We start from the raw sequence: 25228 nt of genomic DNA, 5'->3' as shown, positions 1-25228 counted from the left end.
TGCAACACTACTATTTTTTTAATCATGTCCGTGTGTAGTTCATTCCAATTCTAATAGTTCTTTCCACAAAAGTGATATAACAACACACCCTGATATAACCAACTTCTTCAAATTCAGTTCCATTTACTTTAAGCCTATCTTGCTGTAGACACCCCCATACCCCTCCTTTTCTTGGTATGTTTTGTGGAGAGATGGAACAAGAAAAACAAAGTAGAAAACAATAATCCTCCAAGTCTCATGGACAGCCCACAGCCTCACCTGACACATGCACAGGTTCACATCAGACCAAAACTCAGTTCAGAATTATTCTGGCATCTACAGTACTGACAATAAAGAAAGCTTAAAAACAAACAAAAAAATTCTATGCTAAGGCAAAGCATTTTTTTTAATAAGGCAAGTAATTACATTAAAAAAAATAGAATTTAATGTTAAAAGGTTATGTTTGTACTGGTTTGGGCTGGGATGGAGTCAATTTTCTTCAGTGGCAGTACAGGGTTGTGTTTTGGACTTGTGCTGAAGACAGTGTTGATAACCTAGAGATGTTTTTGTTACCACTGAGCAGGGCTTACACAGAGCCAAGGGCTTTTCTGCTCCTCATACCACCCCACCAGCAATGAGGCTGAGGGGGCACAAGGAATTGGGAAGTGACACAGCCAGGACCTATGTGGGAACTGACCCCAGCTGACCAAAGCGATATCCCATATTATATGTCATCGTGCTCATATAACACTGGAGGGGAAAGAAGAGGGAAGGGGGGACATTTGGAGTGATGATGTTTTGTCTTCCCAAGTCAACCTTTTGTGTGATAAAGCCCAGCTGTCCTGGAGATGGCTGAACCCCTTTCTGCCTATGGGAAGTGGTGAATTAATTCCTTGTTTTGCTTTGTTTGCTAATCCCAGTTCTCTTCCCCATTCCATCAGGAGTAGTGAGCGAACTGTTGTGTGCTGTTTAGTTGCCGGTTGGGGTTAAACCAAACCAATGTTTCCTGCAATCAATTTCTATAACTGCTTATTACAGTAAGTGACCATTACAAGCTACATTTGTATTTCAAAGCTCAAGCATGAATATTTCTTTGGTTGTCCTCATTTTAGTGTTTTTCTAAATAATTTAGGCATCCAAACACAAGTGTCTGGGACCACATTAGCTTAACATTTTGAAAACACCTGACTGCAGGTAAGGCATAAACCACAGGACAATATGGGCTGGTTTAAAGTGATTGCAAGAATCCAGAAATGATATTCCAGAGAGTTTAAAATGGTTTTAGACACCTATGCTCATATCAATATCTCCCTCAGTGTAAGAATTTGAATTAAAAAAAAAAAAACCCTTTAATCATATTTATTGCACTAATCTTACATAAGACTTGAAAATGTTAATTTAAGAGCCTAAAGCTGAATGTCTCTTACATCCACCTCCTAAAAGACTCCAAACCTAAACATGAACAAGGTAACTCTTTCTGTTGTATTTTTAGAAATAAAGTATATGTTTTACTCATGATGATCTGACAAGCTCAGTACTAAGTAGAACCGGACACAGAACAGTTCCATCCACTCAACACAATTTACCATCAGGATAATTTTACAACTTTCTTCTTTAGCATTATAATATAAAAACAACTCTAACAGTAGGATTAGCATTTAGTAAAACAAGTAATAGTTTGTCCCAGCAGTCACACGAATCTGTACCAGGAAAGGAAAAACTGAAGAGCACAAAGAAGTAAGAAAGCTGAATTTGCTTGATGGCATTACAAAGAATTTTGCATCTGAAGAACCTTCAGACAGCTGCTTTTGAATTAGGTTTTTGCACAGTTCATGCCTTAACACTATCAGAAGGGAAGTGGTGACAAACTTGCAGTAGTTTGAGAGATCTCTTCATGGTTTTGACTTGATTTGCAGTACATATGAAATTCAACTTGCTATTCAAGGAGAGATTATTCCTATCAACAGGAGTGAAATGTAGAGGTACCTAAAGGAAGCCATAAAGTATCACCAAGATAAGCACATTTCAGCACTTGGGGAGAGAAATAAGCAATGGCTCAGAGTGAACAAATATTTTAATGAAGCAATATGATGACATACACAGGCCTCGTTGTTCCACAACTAGAGAGAAAAAAAAAAAAATTTAAAATTGTTCAATTGAATAATGTTTTGAAAGTCCTAGGTATGACTACAAAGATGAGTATAATCAGTTTTTGAAAATGACACAATATCCTTTAGGACTTGAGCTATGTTTAAGATAATGCTTTTTTGTAGTACTTTCCCTGGTTTACAACAAATATTTCATTATTTAAAGGAAAAAAATCACAGAGAGCAAAAGCAGGCATCTCCAGTGACCATTAAAATCTTTTGGTCTATTTATTATATACCGGCTTTCTAACATCAATTGTAAATACTTAATTTGACCTTGAAAACCAGAGTCATCCAGTGATACTTTCAGTGGCAGTGCTGCAGACTTTCTCTTTTCCCTCTGATATAAATAAGACTTAACTGACTCAGTCAAGCAATGGATACTGGGAAGAAAGTGTAATCTTCACTCATTTTACATATGCATTGCCACTTCTAAAAACATGTGTTTTTTTCCTCTTCCATTTAATTTCTGGAATTTGCTGCTAGAAAATGGTGGTATATTAGGGAGCGTGAGAAGAGACAACTGCCCATGCCACCTAAACTTTGTATAGTGTCTCTGTTTATAGTTATGTGATGACTCAAGCTTGCCCCTAGAAAGGACAGCTTATTTTTACAAATAAATGAAAATAAACTGAGGGCAAGTCTCTAGAAATACAATACTCCTATTTAATACAAAATTGTTTTAAAATAACTTAAAAAATAAATCCTGAAAGACATTTAAAGGTTTAAATGCAACTTCAACAACTGTATGGTTAACCATCAGCTGGCAAATAAGGTAAATTCCTCTGACATACTATTCCAACTTTAATAAGTAAAAATAACCCACCATGTGCTCCCCTCGCCCACTGCAACAGAAAATAAGAGATTAGTTTGAAGACTATCTTCAGGAAAGAGGTGTAAATCTTCACTGTTTAAAGAAACAAGAAAGTTCTCCCTCTACTGCCACCTAATTGCTGACAGTGTTCTTTCCAGCTAGAGGTTGAATCACAAAATCAGTCAGGAAGGGACCACAGCGAGTCATCTGGTCCAACCTCCCTTCTCAAGCAGGATCATTCCAGAGCTCAAATCCACAGTACTGGAATCTGGAAATTCAACCAAGAATCATAGAAACACAGAGTAATTCAGGCTGGAAGGGGCCTCAGGAGGTCTAGTACAAAGTATTCCTCAAAGTAGGTTCAGCTGTGAGGTCAGTCCAGGTTACTCAGCATTTTATTCAGCTGGTCTTGAAATTCTCTGAAGACAGAAACCACATAACCTCTCCAGCACCCAGTCATGGGAAAAAAACCTTTTTCTTATATCTAATCTGAATCACTCCTGTTTCAATTTAATCACTGCCAAGAGTCAATTCCATCTTCTCTATAACCTCCCCATAGGCACTGGGAGTCCACCTCTTCTCCAAGCTGAACAAGCTCAATTCCTGCTGCCAATCCTAGCAGGGCAAATGCCCATCATGGTGGGTTTTGCTGAAAGTGCTGCAATTTATCAGCAACTTCCCCATATTGTGGACCTAAAACCTAGATGTGATGCAAGAAGTGCTGAATAATCAGGGATAATCATTTGTCTTGATCTACTGGCTATGTGCCTGGTGATACAGTCCAGGATGCTGTTGGCCAATTCCCTTAGTTGCCAGGGATTTACTGTCTGCCAGTGCCCTCAGGGCCTTTCCTGCAGAGCTGCTCCCCTAACCCCCTCTCTTCCCTATATACCTGCCAAGAGCTTTTCCTTCCCAGGTGCAAGACTTGGCATTTGTCCCTGCTGAATATATTTATGTTCTTGATGGACCACTCCTCCTGTCTTCTAGGAATCCCTGAACACCAGCCATTCCCTTGAAGTAGCCTATCACCTGGTCATCCCCCCTCCCCGTGTTGTGTCACCTGCAAACATGATGAGAGTGCACCACACTGCCTGCTCCAGTCACTGATAAAGACAGGTTCCCATATAGATCCCCATGGGATTCCACACACAGTGTGAACCATTAACCACCACCCTCTGACTCAGGTCATGCAATTAGTTTTTTATTCATCTGGTTGTCCCTTAACCCAGATCGATTCCAATTACTTTGCCTGGTAGGCCTACCAAGAATGCTAGTGCTGGTACAAAAGAAAAAAGCAGCAGGAGACAAACTGGGAAGATGTAATGCAAAAAAAACCAAGACCACTCCTTTCAACAGCAGCACGGACTGACACTGAATTAAAGTGGCAGAATACCCAAACCTATGGTCCATTAACTTTCTACATCTTAAACTTAATTGCTTCCAATGCTGAAACCATACTTCAGCTTAGATGCATCCAGCCTATGCAAGCTTAGATGGAGAGATTTAAATCAACACCCCATCTGTAGAGTTGACAGCAGTTTCACCAGGTTTGTTAAAATACCTTTAACGAGGTATTTTATCAGAATGTATTAGATCAGAATTTCAAGTTCAAAAAATGCCACTAAGCCTCACTTTCAGAAAAGATTCTAATTTTTTTTCCTTTTCTGTATACCTTTTACTTTTACACTCAGCCCAAAAACTATACACATCATAGGTATCAACAACATATTTTTAAGCCTACAGATAAAAAGCTGAGAATGCTGAAGAGCAGCAAGTTTACCACACATCAAAGGAAAGGTGGCTGTTTTAGTCTCTTTTAAGCTTAGCTGGTTGTGCAAAAACATCAAGTGCGCATTTGGTAGTTAGATGCTACAGCAGTAAGAATTATAAAAATAGATTTTGGGGGAGAGGAGTAAATCTATTTACTGCCAAATTGAGTACAACATATAAACATTAAGTCTAACCATCTGAACAATTCTATTCAGACTGTGAATGAAGAGCTCTCTTAGGTGAGCAGTTCGCCAATTTGCTCATCTGCGTCAGGCTTCTTGCTACATGTTTCATTGTTCTAACTTAGCTGTGAGAGTTAACCCCCTAGTGCTGCAGTGAAGACATTTAATCAACTTTGCGAGCTAAACTATGCGTGGTTACACTATCAATTTGACTGAGGAAGCATTTCCCAAAGCCAAATCAATCAGCTTGACTTACATCACGTCTCTCAGTACAATGTTCAGATGGCTGCTTGAATATATACCATCAGTTTGATATTTCCTGTTTCTTTCAGGTAGAATAAGAAATCCAAAGCACAGTTTGCATGGATTACAAGCAATTTAGATAGCATGTTACTATCTAAAGGATGAATCTGAGCAATTCTACAGGTAGGAAAAAAACCAGACTGATCACTCATGTACAGGAAAGAGGTCTACTTTTCATTCCCACTGGATAGCACAGACATACAGGTGGCCTCTAAGGGGTTATCCAGTTTTAGTACACAATTATCCAAGTGATCCTCCCGCACTACCTCATCATTATTTTTCTAAAGGACATCATAAAACAAAGAAATAACTACTGTGCAACCCTTAAGAACTAACATGCCACACTCTCCAATAAAAAAATTATTACTAAAATCACACAAAATATTTTTTTGGGTACTCCCAAGTAGCACATTACAATAACAACAATTCCCAGGATGGCAGTGGGCAATCATCTCAAGTTTACCACAGGCCTGTAGCAAAATTATTTAATGAAAACTATCACAGTGTTCATTACCATAAAACTCCACCTTCCAAAACTTGCTGGGTGAGTTTTTTGGATAACTGGTTTTGGAGATTTTTCAGAGCAAGAAGCTTGTGGGTGGAAAGCAGGGAAGGATTACCTTCGCAAGTAGTATGAATCATGATGCGCTACATTAATAAACAGATCCTAATAAAGTAAATGTAAAATGAATGAATGCAAGAGCAAGCACAATTGTTTTTTGACCCTATTAATTCAGCACTGCAAACTAGTTTATGACAATACTACAGAACAGAAGGGTCCCATAGAAGCACGAAAACAATGACATGCAGGCAATGGTAAAAAAACAGGTAATTCTGTATCATAAACCTAAACGAGATTTTTCCTTTTTACCTGGTTTCTGTATGACCTACTCAAATGCAAATTCTTCCAAATAAGAAAATATCCTGTTACAGAGCCCAAGATGTGTTTGGTCATGTATATACCTGTATGAGCTGCACCAAGCTGCTGCAGGATGTGGGAAGCAACAATCCTGTGCCACGTTTCTTTAAGCAGCTCATTCGTGGCAGCAAGCAGCAGACTTAAAATTGTGCCACAGACACTGCCATTTGCAATATGATGAATGTTTTCAATGTCCAATAACTGGTACCCAGCTCATCAGCTGAATCAGAAGTCAATTAGTAGTTTTTCCAAGGTGTACATATGTTTAGAGCTATGCGGGAAAGGAAGCAGAAAATTTTAGTTCTACCCTCAAATCCAGGCTGGCAAACCACCCATGAACAAAAGCGCACATGGCAAATCTGACACTGCCTAAGAAATAATTTTTAAATCCATCACCTAGCTCATGAAATACAAAGGTTATGTGTAACAATGCCACCTAACCTGCATGAATAACAATCACACCTGATTTTAAGAAAAGGGAGATATGTATCTTCCATTTTCACGAGACAGATGCTATTAACAACTTTTCCCACCACTTAGATTTTCACCATTTCCATGTGAAACTCGTGCTCATATCTTGTTAAAACAAGATTGTCTTTCCTTCAGCACAGGCAACAGGTCTGTTTGGTCTAGTTGGTTAACAAGTTCCATAGTTGCCTCTCCTTAAGAAAATGCAGTGTAAATATTTAAAAATTAATAAATATATCATGTAGACAGCTAAGCACACAAAAAAATCTCTTATGTTTTCTGTAAGAACCTGAAGTTCAGATTTAAGATCGACAGTGACATTTTCTTTCAGTGTGACAATAATCACCGTTTCAGAGATCTAAACTGCTTTTCTAACATTCAATTCACATCCTCAAAAGCCAGTAAACAACTTTTCAAAATTTGTTGGCAGAGATGAAAAGGCACAGATTGTACAAGCACTTTCCTACCCCTACTCAGAATGGCATATGATTCTGCTTATAAAACATAAATTATTTCTCTTCTACAGTATCTCCTTACAGAAGGGCTGAATTTTGTTTGATTTTTTGCAGAAAGAAAAGAATTAGGGAGAAAACGAAAAGAAAGAAAAGAGAAAAAAAGGATTTGTATATCCTGTTCTTGAGTAAACTTAATCAAGACACATTAAAGCTCTATGTACAGGATTTGGAAATGAGAAGAATATCATACAAGATAACGCCTGCTCAATGACAACACGATAAGAAAGCTTTTCTGTCTATAGACCTGACAAGACAAGCAGGATGAGGAGTTCATTCACTTTAATGGTCTGTGTAAGACTTGAAAGATAACTTTTTTCCATCTCTGTTAGAGATTTACCTTCCAGCATACATTATTTCCTTGATGCCTTTACAGTATATCAAGTACAGATATACTGAGATTATAATTTACAGGAACTATACATATAAACGGAGAAAAGTGTGAAGAGGTATGAATATATGTATTACTTTAAATTATTAAAACCTTTTAATTTATTAATTCTGATGCCAGGGGAAAAATAAGCAAACAAAGCAGCATAGGAATAAACATCACATTGTATTAAGTAGTCAAATTTTAATATATGTGCCATTCTCATATTTTTTAAAATAAATGGAAATAAAGGTCAAGTAAACCAATTAACTTTTTCTTCTCTGCTCAGCACTTTTCTTTGTAGACAACACGGTCAAATACCATGTTCTTTTGCATCAAGTCAAATATCAAAAATCATCACTTATTCACCTCATACATGGTAAACGTCCAGTATTCTGATTCTAGACTTTTTCCCCTTCTATCAAGAAGAAAAATTAAAAACAGAAAAGAAAGGGGAGAGCATTATGGAAGTATACGAAGCTAGTTCCCCTTTGAAGGCAAATACAAATATAAAAGCTTTCCATATATCGAAATCATTTTTCTTGTATGATACCTAGCAACTGATCCCTTGGCCTCTTGAGGGCCTACTGAGAATTAACAGCATCAGGATTTCGCTCCTGACAGCAGCATCACTCAAAGGATATGGCCTAAAGGAACTGTCACACAGCAAAGAGCCACAGTACTCTGTAGGACTAGGTTACAGGTCACTGACTCTGCCAACACTAACGATTGCTACACTGGTTTAAGTCAAAACAAGGCTGTACTTTTAATAGAGGAAACTGAAACATGATTCCCTTCAGTGTTGTGTGTCACTGTCACAATCCCTCACAAATGAAAATTTAAGTCTATCATTCAACATATCAAAAAAGGGAAGCTAGCTAATTTAGTTGTGCTGGTTTTTGATAGATGTTTAACGTGTTGTACAAGTAGAAAAGGCACATGTACTCACATAACCCTTGGATGTATGCATACATAGTGCTCTATGCATAGGCCAGCAACTATGCAACCTGCACAGAGAACTCATCCTATGTACTGTGATAAATTTTCATACAGGTTTTGGATTCAGACAGTAGCTGACAGTCAAAATGAACTACTTAGCTCCTCAAAGTCTTTTAGGAATTTTGTAAATGTAGAACAGGCTTTTACTGAGAAAAAACTGTGCCTTTTACCACTCAAACTTGTTTTGCTCATAGGAGTGATGAATTCCACATTATACAAAACAATCCCTCTGCAAAGATCAGAATCATTCGTGTAGCATATCAAAATCATAATCAAAGCAGGCTCACACTACAAATCTGCACTTGATCAGAGGGTTACAAACAGTAAACAAAGTATTGATCACACAGACAAATCACACTGCCAAATAGCATAGCCATTCCAGCCACCCATTCCATGCAGTTCAAGGCATGTCAAACTCAACATATATGGTAACTTTGAGTCCTGTTACTCATGCAAGCTACCTTTAGCAGACACACAAACAACACCAGCACTTTACATATTAATCTAATCTGCTACTTCTACCTAGTTCATAATAGCTCATGCCATACATATATATACGCTCAGCACCACATGAATCAGCTTGGGTAGGACGTGCTACACTCCTTCTCACACAGTGCCTTGCCCAAGCTAAAAAGCTCCACCTCTACCATCATGTGTGCAGTTACATGTGTGTGTGAGTATCACCAAGGGCAACTACTGCAGACTTCACTCCACTGCATGATACAGACACTCAAGAATTAGTGCTGCTAAGTCTTTAAATCTGACCTGATTCCTGATTCATACATTTAATTGCCACTGCATGACGGGAAAGAAAAGTCTTTCTATATTAATAGTGAGTTTACATCATTCAGATTTATAAATTATATAAACTACTGATTCAATTAGACTATCAGAGAACTCTTTGAAGATGTAAAATGCATCTCTAATTGGAGCTTTACAGAGAGAGATAACCTAGCAATGTTTTTGTAGTCTAAAATTTATGCCTCAGGTGATTTGGTACAGTGTGGGTGCACTGGGGAGAAAGTGCGAAAAGTCAAAAAAAAAAAAGAAGCAAAACCATGCGAGATTATGGAAATCTAGGAGGTGTGAAACATCCTATTTATGAAACAAAAAAATATGATCAATAATGTCAATTTAAATGTTACACGTATTTTGGAGGTACCGAGAAAATGGTGTAGAATCAGTGGCCCGCAAAATTAACAAACAGAGGAGGCAAGAAAGTTAGCAGCTGAGAGATAGCAGTTAAATGTTTTCCAAAAATCAGAAGAAACCCCAAACAAGTACAGTAATACCGACACGTGTATTTAAACTTGACCATAAGGAAATTAATCCTAAGGAACACAGGGAAACAGGACAACGCAAGATGCTTTAGCATTTTCCTGTGAATACTGTCTCCTTCTAAAAACTCAAATGTGAAGAATTTATTTTGGTAGGAGAACTCAAAAAAAATGCCACCTTCTGTACCCCACTGAGTTCTTCCACACCAAGGGAATGTATTAAAAAAATGATTTCAGTATTTAAGTAATAAAATAAAAGCTCTATTTCAGATACTTATTAAACAGTTTTAAGCATAAACATGAACTGATATTTTGCAGCTCTCCACTCTTCACAGCAAATTCACAGAATTAATCCAGATTTTGGGTCTAGTTTGTTTTTACATGCAGAAAAATTGACAGCAACGTATTCAAGCCTTTTAAGTTATCTGTTCAGAAAATAAGATTTTTGAGTTTTAAAAAAATTCATCTACATATGGTTGCCCAAAACTATACGTTTGTTCTTAAGAGGTGAAAAGATGAAGCTAGCAGTTACTCCCTAGCTAGCTCATGCAAAAATTCAGATGCAATTCCATAAGAGCTAAAAACTCCGAAAATTATGAACTTAGTTGGAAATCCATTCACTTCATTAAGAGAAGATCATTAAAATTCACACCCTAACAAGACATTCTGCACAAAAGGAAGAGTCTGAAGGGCCACAGCAGTTAATAATTCCACAAGATACTTGGAGCTGACAGTAAACTTCTTAATGAGACAATATAACTACTAATTCTAAAATGTCAGTCACGAAAAGAAGACTCAGATATTGTCAGAAGCAAAAAGGTCCTCATTACTGCTTCTTTATTGCTTTCATTGTTGAGGGGGAAAAAAAAAACATTCACAAGTATACAGTTCTTGCACAAAAATCAAATGACCAAACCATAATTTATGAGACTACCCAAAGCACCCTTGAAAAGGATAATAGGGAGCCAGCCTTGAGACAAGTTTCTCCTTGGAGACAAGAATGTAGTTTTGTACAAGGCTTGCCGTATTTCAGTAAGTTCTGAATTTTCTCCCCCTCTCCAAATAAATTACAAATGATGGCATTCTGCTGGGTAAATGAAGAAAAACTTTATGTTCCACTGTCTCAGGAGACCAAAGAGGTCATGATGTCTTCCTCACCAAAAAAAAAAAAAAAAAAAAAAAAAAAAGCCTACTCCTCAAGCTCATTTCTAGTGAAAGTGATAGTTAGACTAATATATTTATGCCTTAGCATAAAAGCTACTCTGTCACTGATTAAAGAATTTGTTATCTGTATCATCCTTAAACGGTCCTCTTAGGGTGTGTCTCTCCCATATCACAGACTTCAGGATTGCCAGAATCAACATAACACATCTGAATTTGCTAGAGCTTAGTTTACATGTCTCTATTAGTTGACCCATTAGCATTCAACAGCAAAAGTGCAATTGGAACTCATACTAGTAAACTTTCCTGACTTCCTTCCCTTACTATATTTGGGGTTGTCTTTGTTTACCACCCCATCTTCAAAACAAACCCAAGTCTTCTAATGGCTTGCTCGGGTACAGACTTTTGAAAGACCTCTTTTCCTCAAAGAAAAGGGACTAAGTATCTAAAGGTCCACCACTACAACAGGTCAACACTAATTTTCTCCAAATTCTTGGGGACTCACAGGGAAGGGGTGGGTGGGGCTGTGTGGACAGACATGACAGAGCCAGAAACATTGAGTTGCAAACAAAACGCTAGTTTATATTTACAGAAGCACTGAGATTAATAAGGTAGTATCACACTGAACCAGTTACACAAGTCTGCTCATCTACTCCTCAGGCACATCTAGCAGCCAAGCCTTCTTCCTTCAGTACACTTCAAGAGATTCTCCTGTATTTGATTCCCAACTCTGTCTTTCCATTCCTTAACTCCCTTCCCTCCCTAACATTCAGAAAAATAGTATCTATCATAGGGTAATATCAACATATCTCTTTTCTTAACAGCAAGCAAGAGAGGCTGCCTCACCAAGCGCAGTGAAAAAAATTAATTGTAACCAACAGAAAACCTTGCAAAAGCCAGTAAATTCCATGGAAGAGTCACTTACACACTACTGTAAGAGACAAATCAATTGAACTCTTGAGCTCTAAAGACAACTTTTTTTTTTTTTGGCACCCACATGACCATAAGCAAGACCCAAAAAGTCTTGTTTCTGTTTTATTTGTATCAAGACCAGTGCAATACAATTATCATCTTTTCATTCAAAGGACCACCTGCTCAGCAGGCAGCTCTTTAAACTTCAACTCCCTTGAAACAGTAACTGAGAACTCTCTATGCCTTAGAGCATCCTTTTCTGTAGGATGGATGTCAACCTCTACAAGCACCACCAGCAAAGCAAGCTGAACTATCTTAATTCATTCTGTGGAAGTTGTACATAGGATTGAACAGTACAAGCATTCACTATGAGGTTGCTTTTTGTTGGGTGGTTGGTTTTTTTGAGGGAAACTATGAATTATTTCAACATTTGAAATTATGAAGGTGGAGAAAACAGATCTTACATATGCAGTGGAAGAATTAACATTCATCTCTCACATTAATTTCACTAAAGATGCTTCTAACTGAACATAGGCTGTGGAGACAACAGGTACCAAGGGAACTAATGGGTTAAAAAAGGACAATTTAAAGTTTTAAACAAAATCTCCGGTCAAAACTTACTTTTTATGCCAAGACATTATATGACTTGAGCTAAGTGAAAGGAAAAGTCATCTTAAAGTGATTTTTCAGAAAAGTTATTGTGATTAAAGAAACATTATATCCTTTCTAAATAACAGTTTAGTTTGATGCACAAGAACGACTATGATGAAAAAGAATCATGATCAAATAAAAAATATCCATGAAGTTTCTGGTTGTGTTACAATCTGATTGGATGAAAATAGTCCAGTAATATTAATTTATAAATGTTTTGAATTACACTGACTCAAATATGTGACGAGATAATAGAATACCAAACAATACAAAGTGCTTTAAACATAGTATTCCAGAGTTCTTTACTGAACCCCAAGATCTCCACACACATAATTTTTTTCATACAACTTTCTAAGTTTTATTTCTTTGATTGGTGAAGAGGGCAAGAAAAACTCATGTTTCTTTCTGGAATTGAGCATTAAGAACACCACCATGCAACAGCAACCATATATTAAAAACCCTGATGACACACGAAAGGAATTTACATTTCAGTTTTGCGTATCTTTGGGAACATTAGTGAGTAACCTGCTAAACCCTACTGCTCAAGTTAAGCTATTTTCTTGCTATCCTCTATGCTACCTGCTAGTCTGTTGCTCTACTGAAATAAAATGCTTCTCAAAAATCAGATGGAAAATTAACAGCTTCATTCTCTTGGATCTATCTGGAGTGTTGGCAAGTAACAGACAATATGCAAAATATTCCTCCCCTCAAATACAGAGCATCTTTACATGACAATGCAGAGCTCAACAGCAGCTAAACTGCTCTGCAAAGTCAAGCCATTTTCAGAAATGCTGGAATATTCTTGATATTATATAGAAAATCAACTCCTAGTATTTGTAAGGCACTTTGAGATCTTTTAACAGGAGCTATAAAAATATATTGGTATATTAAATATTTTCCACCAACTTTAATAAGAAATTATAATAAGAGCATTACTTTACAGATCAGTAAACTAAAGTACAAAGTGAATACTTGATTTGTGTCTGCTCACAACACGTTAATGTCATACCAAGGTCAGAACTGAGTACAGACTCCAACTGTTCAACACTTCACAATATGGTTTAGAGGGCTTGGTAGTGTTTGGTCAGAGGTTGGACTTGATGATCTTGGAGGTCTTTTCCAACCCTAATGATTCTATAACCAGGAATCACTGCATAATTTTTTCTTTCCTCTTGGATATCTACTGGGTACAAAAGTTCTGTAGCAGAAACACCATTTTGCAAAGCAGTATGACATGAAACTTGATTGATCAAGAGCAAAAGAATAAGAGAAGTCCTAAAAAAGTGCAACTACAAGAAGTAAAGCCAATAAGTGACCTCTACAAAGACCAACTGAGATTGAAGAAAAGATTTTTTACTTCAGCTTCTGTAATCTAGAAAAATCTCATTTTACCTTTGATCTTTCAGTCACTGGAACCAGCGAGTCTCAGATTTTCTTTTTTAACTGTGTCCTATGTCATTCATAAAGAGCATCAACTTTGTTAATGAGAAAAAAAATACATTCTGCATAGGCTTTCTCACAGGCCCAAAAATATTCTTGGCATTTAGTCAGCAGCTCAGCACACCTAAGTCAAAGTAAACTCTCTTAATAAATCAAGAGACAAAGGTCTCCAAAAACAGTAATTTTTTTTTCCCCCTCACCAGATGGCTGACTAGGCAAAAACTGGCTGAGGAGTTGCAATAAGACAATAACTTCAAACAGAGTATTACATGATAGCACACGGCCAGATAAAGAACTTACAATGGAAAGAACTGTAAAAAATGGTATCATGCACTTGGGTCCCCCTACTCAGTTTCAAGAAAGAAATAGTGCATAAACCTCACATATGGTGTGATTCTTGGGGTGGTCCTGTGCAGGGCCAGGAGTTGGACTCGATTACCTTGTGTGTCCCTTCCAACTTAGGATATTCTACAATCTGTGATAAATCTGTTACAAAAGAAGGAAATACAGAACTTGAGCCCTTCACTGTAACCCAAAACCAGTGCTGGTACACAGCTAATACAGTCTCCCCTCCACAGCTATTAAAACCTTGCCCTAAAATACCTACATTAATTCCACTTTATCTAAAGAAACATCTGCATTTTATAGATTCAGCTACAGTTGGCAATTTCTCAATCACACCATTTGGTTAGGAAACATGCCTGTGCCACCCCTTTATGTTTGCTTCATCCATTTTAATGAGCTGAGTGTTTCTGTCCCACCTCTCCAAGTTCATTCACTCATGTACTTCAGTATCTGTGGCAATAGCTCTGCCTGCCATCTTCTGTTCTTCTCTCACCCTTCTTTTCCCTATGAAGTAAGCCTTACTCTTCTGGTCAATTCTTTCATTCCAAGAAAGGAATGGCTCCCCCGCAGTGACCCTATGGTCGTAACTACAACCTAAGAGCTGGTGAGTGTTAACACTACAAAAGAAATCTCCTTCTCAGTTCAGGAGGCTGCACAGGATCAAGAAGCCGAGTATTTTGGTTTGTCTTTCAAGTTGGCCTTAACATAAATTCCATTTTATAGTAACAGAAATCAAAGGGGGGAAAATATAAAGTCCTCAAGTGACCCTTAAACATTCCAAACCCCTGGACTTCAGTGGCTACAGTCAGCTTCTAGAACTATTCCCAGATCTAGACTGATGTCATAGATGATGCCAGTAGACAAATAAAAATTTCCTTAATTAAGTTCCACCAGAAACACCAGAGAAAAAAGGAAGGCAATACAGTTTTCTCACAGATTAGTGACATTCTTTAAAAATCAAAGAAACTCCTCTGTACCTGAGTATTTTAGGATGGTCTAAGGAAAACTCAATTTCCCCCCCCTCCTTTTGAATGACAACCTAAAAAAAAAACCAAACAACAAAAAACCACCAAAACAAAACAAAAAAACTCTAAACCACAGAAAGAGTAAACTGACTCTACCAGTGATAGTCAGAGATCAACTTCATTCCATTTTTCCCAAACATTCTTTTAAATAGTTTTGAAGCTTTTTCAAGTTATTGAAAATTTCTTCTTAAAATTCCAAAATATTTTCTTAAAAAGCTATTTTCTTCTTTCATTAAATGGGACAAAAAAAAACCCAATCCCCCCCGACAAAGTCTTGAGAAGTGAGTAACTCAGGACAGTTTTCTCTATCATAAAGAAAAAAAAGAATTGCTAACAATATAAAATATCATTAGAAAAGATCAAGCAGATCTTATACTTAAAAGACTTCTCTAGACAGGTACACAGGAGAAATCAGTGACTGAACTAGTATTTCCATTCCTTAAGAAACTCGTATCTTTTAGCATTTATTTTATACCAAGCCAGGTAGAAGTGTTGTAGCATCATGTTTAGCTACACAGAACATTTCCAAAACATTCAATTCATAAATATACAAATATTTTGTTTACACACATCATATTTTTAAACAGAACACTGTGGTATTCCAGAATCAAAGCATTTAAATTGATTTGACATTTAACTACATCTGTTGTATGAGCTGTACAAAGATATAAGCTATGTTCTTCCCCCTGTAGCTGTAACAAGTATCTGGGAAGATTACTTAGTAGAACAGATTCCATAGATTGGTCAGGAAAAAAACCATTGTGTCCAGAGAAAACATCCACAGAGAAACTTAATTCATAAGAACACTGGGTTAGATGACTTTAACCTGTGAGAGAAAGGCATTCTAAGGATACTTGTTGAACCAGCTGGAAACTATATTTCTATTTTCTTGCTAGAAAACAGCAAGAGAATCTCAACAGAGAACACACCATAGAAGATTCCATGGTACTTGTAGTGACACCAACAAACTCCTAGTATGCTATAGTAGAAGAGCAACGGACCGTCAACAAGTCCTTTATATCGAAGTGCTGACAAAATGGCCAACTCACAAAGGAAATAGAAAAATCTTATTCACTTTTCCAGATCGAATGATGCCCACAGGACTAACACACCCTTTTTCTAAACAATAAGCCGACAAAAGAAAAAGAAATGTACAAGATTCATGTTTTAAAAGTTAAACTAAAAAAAAAAAAAAGTGCATTTCCAGTAAAATTGTTATCCTTTTAATCCTTTCTTGCCCTCTCCATTAGAAAAGAAAAACAAAAAAATTAGCTGGAAAGTTTACTGAAGCTCACCAGAAGTTCTGTATTTCTATACAATTCAAATGGAAAAACTCAAAAGACTGTAATGACTGCAGGAGGTGATGACCATAAAATAGGTCACCAGTAACTATAAAGTGTGCCCAACTATATTAGGAAAACATTAAATCATTCCGTTAGAACATGAGTAAGATGTATTTTCTTTCTTTAAAACCCAAGCTAGTACTACATACTCAAATCACCTCCACTTCTCTAGGATCAATGAAAGAATAAAACAAAAGCCAAAAGTTGACTATTTCTCTTTACTAACCGTACCTGAATGAGCAAGATTACCAGAATCTGACATTAAACAAGTTGTAAGTTATTTTTTAAAGTGCCTAATTACTCCATCATATATCTGCACACAGAAGTTGGCATTAGGTAATGTCTTTCAAGAGAACCATCCTGATGAATTAGAGATTTATAATCCCTACATAACTTATTCACCAATTAATTTTGAAAACTCAAGTAGCATTTATAAGCAAAATGTTATTTAACAGTATATGGGAAGAAATCTTCTGGATGTTGACATACTTCACACTTCAGTTACTTACAAAAATGGTTGGAGAATTTTACAAATAAATTCTGCAAAACTGTTTTCTCAAACATCTCAGATTTTATGTCCTGCTTTTCTCTTCAGAATTACATTTTTCACTATAAAATTATGGAACAATATTGTATTTCACTTGTAAATCAAATGGCAGCTACTAAAAAAAGTTAGGTTCATGATGAAAATGGGGCTTTCTTCACCTATTAGCACTTGTTTTCCTGAAAAAAAACCAACTCAATTATATGATGCTTAATACTACTTTTCTGACTAATATATACATTTAGCATAAAAGCACATAATAGCTATTTTACAATCTCCAGTGATATATTTCATTCTTTGCATTATGCAATACATGTTTATGTCTAACTCAAAAAAGCCAAATCAAATCCTCACAAATGCTCTTAAGCTTAAACTGACTTACAACCAAGCACTACTTTTGACATGAAAAAAAAAGAAATACAGCTGTATCTTCCAGCTGAAAAAATATATTCTTTTTATATATTCTTTTTTTTTGTTTTTCAAATGAACAGTTTCAGTCACACTAATACAGCTTAACTTAATTCCCAGAAGCAATTGCTAGGAGCAGGGCCAGTATCAGATAATGCTAAGCACCTAACTGGATATTAATTAATGCCTAATATAAATATATATTTCACATGCCAAAGAAATGCAATTTTAAGCAGTTGTAGAAATCAAACAGGCTGTGATAGAAAGAGAAAATGCCCTACACAATCTACTTACTAGCGTGCTTATCTGCAAGCATTATAAGGCTGTTAGAAATATCTCTTCGCCTGTAAAAACACACCACTTTCGCTTCCACGTTTCCATTGGCAGTCTACAAAAGAAAGATAAATCAAGTCAGAATGTATCCCTCCTCAGCTGAGTAATACAAATTAAATGCTCTCTGCTTGGGATTTTCCCTCATATCAGTAGTTCTCACATGATTAGTCAGGCTGAAATCAACAGAATTACACCAATAACTAAAAACTTCCTGACAGAGGCCAGTACCAATTTCAGATCAGACAACAGGATTAACTATAATTATTTAGTCCTCAGAATTTATATATTATTCAGCTGTTCAGAGGTGTAATGCCAGTATCGTGCTAACATAAGAATCCTTAAGAAATATTAGAAGCTTGTGAACAGTTCTTTGCAAGACAGCTTTAGACAGAAATGTAAATTTCAAAGTACTCTGGTGTTCTTTTTCAAAATCACATTGAATATAACATGGTTTATTTGAAAAAGTCACTACAGCCCTTTAGCCTGATAATGTAAAGAATTTACTAATATTTGAAGAACTGTACCCTCTTTCTCATTATGAAAAGCATAAAATTAGTTTATTACCTTCAGTTACTCATTTAAAACTGAAAAGTATAATGTTTTAATTAAGTTTCTTACAAAAAAAAAAAACAACCAACCAAAAAACCCCCCAAGCCTCTTATCCCTGGTAGAACAGTAACCAAACCATTTAATTATATATTTGCATAACATCACTTTTGCTCAATACCTTTAACACATGAAAGCAAAACATTCACATTTAAGACAGCTGGACTACATCCTCCAAACTGTCTTGGGGATGGGGGGGGAAATCAATACATGACTCTGCTCTACCCTGCACGAGCAAGATTAAATTATAGCAGTGCAGTTTAAAGATAATAAACATTACATTCAGAACATGATTGGGATCACTTCAATTACTGTAAATAAAAAAATATTCTTCTCCAATAAAGTCCAGAGTGATTTGCCATGCACAAGTGCAGTGGATGTCGTGTTGGACAGCACTAACAGGTAATGTGGTTGATGTCTGCTATGGAGTAGTTTTATGTTCCATTAATAATAAGAAAACCATTTGCAGATCACCAATTTTTTTTATTTACTTTCTAACCACCGGGAGAAAAAAAGGATATATTTATCATTATTTACATCAGGAAGAGCATTTTGATTAGTAACTTTTGATGTAATGCATCAGTAAGTTTGGAGGGAACAGTAAAAATATGCCATGCTAACAAAAAAATGAAATAAAATAAAAATCCCACACTGTTCTTAGTAGTATAACAGAGAAGAAAAATAATCATGCTTTCCCCAGGATGACAGTGTAGAAAGCCTCCATTCTTCAGGAAATTACACCCAGGATGAAGACAAACAATACAGTCTATACCTCTATTCAAAAACCCATCCTTCATTCACAGCTGCCAATGCACAGAGCAATAAACAGCCACAGAAGTCACATTTTCTGTTATTTGATCACTGCAAAGTCTCACTGATACCTTCCAGCTCTTTTACACGTATATCTAAAAGCAGACACATGACATGATCACTGTCATTCCAGATGGATTCACAGTGTCATCATCATCCAGAGAATTCATTTGAAAATTTTTATAGCAGAGCAATCCTGTTCACCAGGAAGGATCAGCTGGGTGTTTCCTTAGATAACAGGGCAGCATGACAGGATATCACACAGCAAGATTTCAATAGCTGAAACATACACAACACACATAGCAAATCTCAAGGAAGAAAAAAAAACCACACCAACAACACAAACAAACGAAACAAACAAACCAGAAAATCCTACCGCAATAAAAATCTTATGGGATGGAAATAATTCTCAGTTTTTGACAAGTGCACTGATTGTTGTCAAAGCTTAAGAAAGAATTTTAGATATTTGTGTACCTTGTTAAGTTCTTCAATTCTTCTAATGAGATATGGATTGCTGGAAGAATTTTCAAAATAAACATAATCTGCAATGAAAAAAAAATCAAAGTTGCTGAAATACCAAAAAACAATACGCAAAAGTATATCATTATTAGTGCAAAACTTTTATTCTAAACCTAGAAGCCCTCAAAGGGCTAAGATGTCTCCAAGAATGTTAAGAAAGTGAAGTATTTCTATGCTGAGATTTAACATAATTTGTTCCTAAATTCTGGTTATAACTGCACTACACAGGCTTTAACAATCATACTGGGAAAAAAGTTAAATGCCTAGTGCTGAAGCTTACATTGTAACTCAGTAATCCACACACTTCATAAATCTTGACACAGAAGCAGCAGTTTCTCGTAATCGATTAGGGAAGATTTAAGAATTGAGCGCTTTAGTGAGTTTCTGGATTACAGAGACAGATATTTCTGTACAATTGCCGCCTCAAATTTATTATCAGATGCTCTGACAGTACAGTTGTCCAAAAGAGTAATGTACGTTTTACGATCCTTGTTTTTGTTGTCATGTCTGTAAGTGAGATGCAAACTATAATAAGCAGCAATAACCAGGAGATTAGTAAGGATCTTCCAGGACAAAATCTCTTCCAGCATCATTCATATAAAAATATTTTCATAGGGTGTATGGAAGTTTACTAGTATCCTGAAAGCGGTTCCCATGTAACATGCAAAGAATTAACATGCAGCACATTTCCTTTGATAATTTTCTGGCTGTCGAGAGACCAAGACGATAAAGCCATTTCTGGGTACGCAACATTGCACACCTAACTTGAGCGGTGCACCTGAGCCACAGCGCTCGGCACACTGCCACGTTCGAAACTTATCCGTGTCAATTTCGATAGGCTGGGGGTGGGCAGACAAATGTTCGCCCTGTTGTTCACCGCCTAAGTGACCACCCCCCCAACCCCCCCGGCCTTCGCCCTGTGCCAAGTAGTCACGTATCAGCGCACTTCTCAGGGGTCACGTTGGTGAGCAGGGAAGCTGACAGAAATCTCCCGGCTACACAGCCGGATTAATTATTTATCCCCGGCACACCAAGGAAGGCGCGGAGAAACTCTGCGGCCGGAGGGAGGGCGCGGGGGCCGGGGAGCGGCGCGGAGGGAAGCGTCCCCCGGCGTGGGCGCTCCCCGCCCTCCCGCACCGCCCGGGCCCTCCAGGCCGCGCCGGGACAGGGCCGGGGACACACGGCCCCGGCGGGCGGCCCCTCGCCCGGGCCCGACGGGCGGCCCCTCCGCTGCCCGCCGGGGAAGGAGGCGAGGCGCGAAGGGCGGCCGTGCCCGGCCCGCGGTGCGGGGGCTGTGAAGCGGCGGCGCCGCTCCCCCCATCCCCGCGGAGGGCGGCGCTGCCCTTCTCCTCGGCGGCGGGGGCCGGGCTCCCACCCGGCACACGGGGCCGGCGGGGGAGGAACCTGAGTCCTCCCCCCCGCCCCGCGGAGGGCCCGGCGGCCCCTTTGCCGGGACCGGCTGCCGCCTCCCGCCGCCCTAAGCCGGGCCCGGCCGCCCCGCTGGGGGCCGCGGCACCCGAGGGGCCGGGGCGCCGCTCTCCGCCCGGCAGCGGCGCGGGGGGCACGGGCCGGGCGCCGCCGTGTCCCCACATACCTCCCACTCGGTACATGTTGGCCGCCATGTCTGCGCTCTGCGCCGCCTTCCTCCTCCTCCCGCCGCCTCTGCCGGGCCGGGCTGGGCAAGGAGGGAGCGGCTCCCGCCGCCGCCCCCCCCGCGCCGCGCTCGCCCCCTCCCTGCGCCGCCACCCCTCCGCGCCCGGCGCAGGACACAGCGCCCCACGGGGCCGCGGCCGCCGCTTCTGGAACCGCCGGCGGGGAAGGGGTTAAACGGCCGCCCCCGCCGCCCCCCCGCGCACCGGCCCCGGGGCGGGTCCGGGCAGGGCCCGGCCGCAGGTGGGGTGGGGCCGGGCCGGGCGGCGCCGGGGGAGGTGCGGGTGTGGGTGCGCGGCCCCCCCGCCCCGCTCCCCGCCGAGCCCGGGCTGCCCTTCGTGCCCAAAGCCCGCCACGTCCCACCGGCTCCTACCGCTTTGTCCCTCTCCTCTCTGAGTTGTTTTTCGAGGGAGGGGGGTTTGGTGGTGGTTGCGTCTCCCCCGGCGCCGCCGAGGGACCTTTATCCAAAGGCAACTCTCGCTAATATCCCGAAGAAAGTTTGTTTCTTGCGCAGCACCTGTTGGTGATGGGTTTGGCGGCCTCTTTGTTCGCCCCCGGAGTGAGTCCCGCGGGCGGCTCTGGCGGCCCCAGCCCTCTCTGAGCTCTCCGCCGGTCGAAGAAGGCAGCTTGCTCGCAAAAGCCTTTACGACAGAATAAAGATAAATCTAGCAGCTCTCCTCGGAGTCAGGAGGCGTTGAAGGAGATGCTTACAAATCATCCGATGAGAGGGATACTTCAAAAACATCAATATTGATGTAACACGGAGCCATTTCCCTGTGTTTATACAAAGTTCACACCAATCACAAACAATCCATGCACTTTACAAACAAATTGATCCTGCTGTGGAATGCTTCCTTGGGAGAGAAACGCTTGTTATCATCTTCCTGCAAGGAAGGGGATGATTTATTTTGTTTCATGTCCTGGATATTTATGTGTGTAGCTTGAGCATTAGCAAGCTAACATTTCACTTCATCCTGAGCTGCAAGGAAACACATTGATTGGAAGAAGGATGATCTTCCCTGGTGTTTCAAACGATCATATCCTTTCTTCCCTTCACCCTTTAAGCAAATCTGGGACTATCAAGTTAAGATTTTGTCTACTTTTAGGACAGCTTTAATTTCCCAAGTGACTACTTTGTGTCAAAGAGGCAACTGAGTACCAAATTCCTGAAACACATAAAGCAGGCATGTGATACAGCGATTTAGTCTTCTTTAATAAACGGCAACACATTCAAGCATTGAAAGGAGAAGAGGGGAATTTTCCTCTGTTTTGTCTCCTGATGACAACATCTGAGCTGAAAATAAAGTCCACAAAAACTCCTTGGGAAGTACCAACTCTGTTCGGCTGGTTATTTCCAGAGGTACGACAACACGACCTTCGCAGAGACCTGGGATGTTATTTAACTCTTCTGGTTTACTGCTTGGGTAAATGAAACGGGTTAAATTTTCAAGGCAAGAGAACAGTTAAATTAAATAGTACGTTTGTCACAGTCATTATCAATTAAACAAAATGCCTCCAAGCTCTTTTTCCTCATCTTAAGTCTGCACTTCGACACTAGGGAAATTCCCACACTTTGAAGTTTACAATGTATCCTCATCCAGGAAGGAGGGGATTTAGATAAACTGTTGCTTCCACCAGCTGAAGGCATGGCCTATGGAAAAGGAAGGTAGCTCCTGAAGAGACAGAACATGGGAAAGCAGCCCAGGAAAGCCGATGTTCCCATCGTGCCCTTTCAGGTGGACAGCCTAATAATAGTAAGACAAACAGTAAGAAAATAGCATGAAAACCACCTTTATTTACAGTTGCCTGACTAAAGCATGCATCACAGCTAAACAAAGAATGGTGTTTATATACCTTAGTACTGAATCACTTCTTGTTCACAGTGACACAGGTTGAATAGTCACCAGTAGCACAACCTGACGTCCTGCTGTATTTCCATAGTTCAAAGTCACTGCTTTGGCAGTGGGCACAGCTGGCTAGTGGATACAGAGTTACAGGACTGGCAGTACATTTTACTTTGGTGTAACAAATACAAAAGGCTGGATACAGTTTATTTTCAGAGCTCCCTCGGTGTACAGAATGGGAAAAATTAAAGTTATGTAAACATCTTCATTTTTCTAGATTAAATACAATAGAAAACTCTTGTTTCAACCACAGGACTGTTGAGAATAAAAGATTCAGGTAAGAGCTTTGTCTTAACCTGGTAAATGAACTGTATTTAGCTATAGACTAAGATTACTCGTGTTGTTCGAGAGAAACCACATTTCTGTAGCAACTTAATTAAAGTTGCAAAATAGATTATTTCTGTTAGAGACGCAAGTTACCTGAGAACTTCATTCCACAACTTGGTTGTACCATCCTGAGCAGCCCATCATTCCTCCTCATAATCCTCCAGAGAATAGCCAAGAACAAAAGAATGGAGTGTAAAAAGGATCATTTTATAACACAGACCAATTCTGAGGTCCAGGCTGACCAACTGCCTCCATGGTAAGCTAGATCAGCAATCCTGAAGGAGATGGAGATGAGGCACTGAGAGCAGAGATGCCTGAAAACCTTTCATGGCATTCTGAACACAGTGTCTATTGACTTATCCAGACTGCATTCTCTTTATTGGCTTTTTCACTTTAGCATCATCAGATGCATCTAAATCGTATCTATTAAATACCCATTAAGCTGACTGGAGCTATGCAATTTTTGTAATTTATTTTTAAAAAATGTAATGATGAAATATTTTTTTAGTAGCGATAATACAAAAAGCTTCACTTTTTCTTCAAAGGCAATTTAAGATTTCTTTCTTATATGTGGAATTAGTTGGACAAAGGGCATGGAAGTCTGCTATCAGATAATTTAGTCCTGAATTTTCATTTTTGATTCTCTGTTGCTTTTCAGACACCATGAGTTGCATTCAGTCAATAGCAGACCTCTGGCTGTTCACAGTAGTTTAGAGGTTTAGGATAAATCCTGAAGAATCCCTGCATCAAATAAAAATTCCTCACCACTGATGCGCTTTTCCCACTATCGCAGAGCCAAGATGAAGCTTTCAGAAAGCTCTGACAACTTTATCGCTACATAAAGTGGCAGAAAAAGAGACTTTCCCTTGCAGCTGTTGTACAACATCCTCTTTTGTACCAGAGAACTTAATTTTATCAGTTCCCAATTTCAAGAGTTCCTTAATTTCAAAAAGCCTGAATCTAACCAACACCAAATACTCCATCACCAAAAAAAATCCAACCTATAAGATTACTCATAAAATTCACCACTACTGAAGACAAATATTAAAAAGTTACTTGCTAAATGATTATACTGACAGTCTAGAGGACTAAAGTAAAATATACTGATGGAAGTGTGTTTCAGATTGAAATACTTCAGGATCGTGCAGGTAGAAACATCTTATTCAAATCAACAAAAACATTTAACAAGAGAGTTTCTTGAACCTTAATAAAAGATGTTCATCTTCCTGTGGAGCTTTCATAGAGACTCACCCTCATGCTAACACAACAGAAAGGAAAAGGCCTTTCCCATCCTTGGGTCACACCTATGGAACCTGCCTAACTCAGCTGAGCTTAGGGTGTTTAGTTTGGGTTTTGGTACAGGTAATTTGGAAGCACAGAAAACATTTGGCAGTTCAAGTTTCTGAGTTCATGCCAGAGAATGTGACTCCCTTGCTAGTAAAACTTTCCTACAACAAATAAACCATCTGCATTCACATAATCCATGCAAAGAGTAAAAAAAAAAAAAAAA

General features: G+C 39.0%; 1 protein-coding gene and 1 long non-coding RNA gene across 3 annotated transcripts in view; one reads left to right on the top strand and one right to left on the bottom strand.

Moving 5' to 3' along the window:
- The window catches only part of MTA3 (metastasis associated 1 family member 3), a 133209-nt gene extending 111657 nt beyond the window's left edge, over nt 1-21552 (bottom strand). For both annotated transcript variants that reach the window (XM_032682889.1, XM_032682890.1), the window contains exons 1-3: nt 21432-21552; nt 19793-19860; nt 17864-17957 (exon numbers count right to left, since the gene is read on the bottom strand). In XM_032682889.1, coding sequence (XP_032538780.1) covers nt 17864-17957; nt 19793-19860; nt 21432-21459 — 190 coding nt within the window. In that variant the 5' untranslated portion in view covers nt 21460-21552. The remainder of the gene's footprint in view (nt 1-17863; nt 17958-19792; nt 19861-21431) is intronic.
- A 229-nt stretch (nt 21553-21781) lies between these two features.
- Nucleotides 21782-25228, top strand: LOC116784348. The gene is made up of 2 exons (XR_004356030.1): nt 21782-23668; nt 24377-25228. It is a non-coding gene; the product is annotated as an uncharacterized LOC116784348 (long non-coding RNA).

The sequence above is a fragment of the Chiroxiphia lanceolata genome, chromosome 3 (genome assembly GCF_009829145.1).
Source record: "Chiroxiphia lanceolata isolate bChiLan1 chromosome 3, bChiLan1.pri, whole genome shotgun sequence".
Taxonomy (NCBI): Eukaryota; Metazoa; Chordata; class Aves; order Passeriformes; family Pipridae; genus Chiroxiphia; species Chiroxiphia lanceolata.
This window is presented reverse-complemented; position numbering and strand designations above follow the sequence as displayed.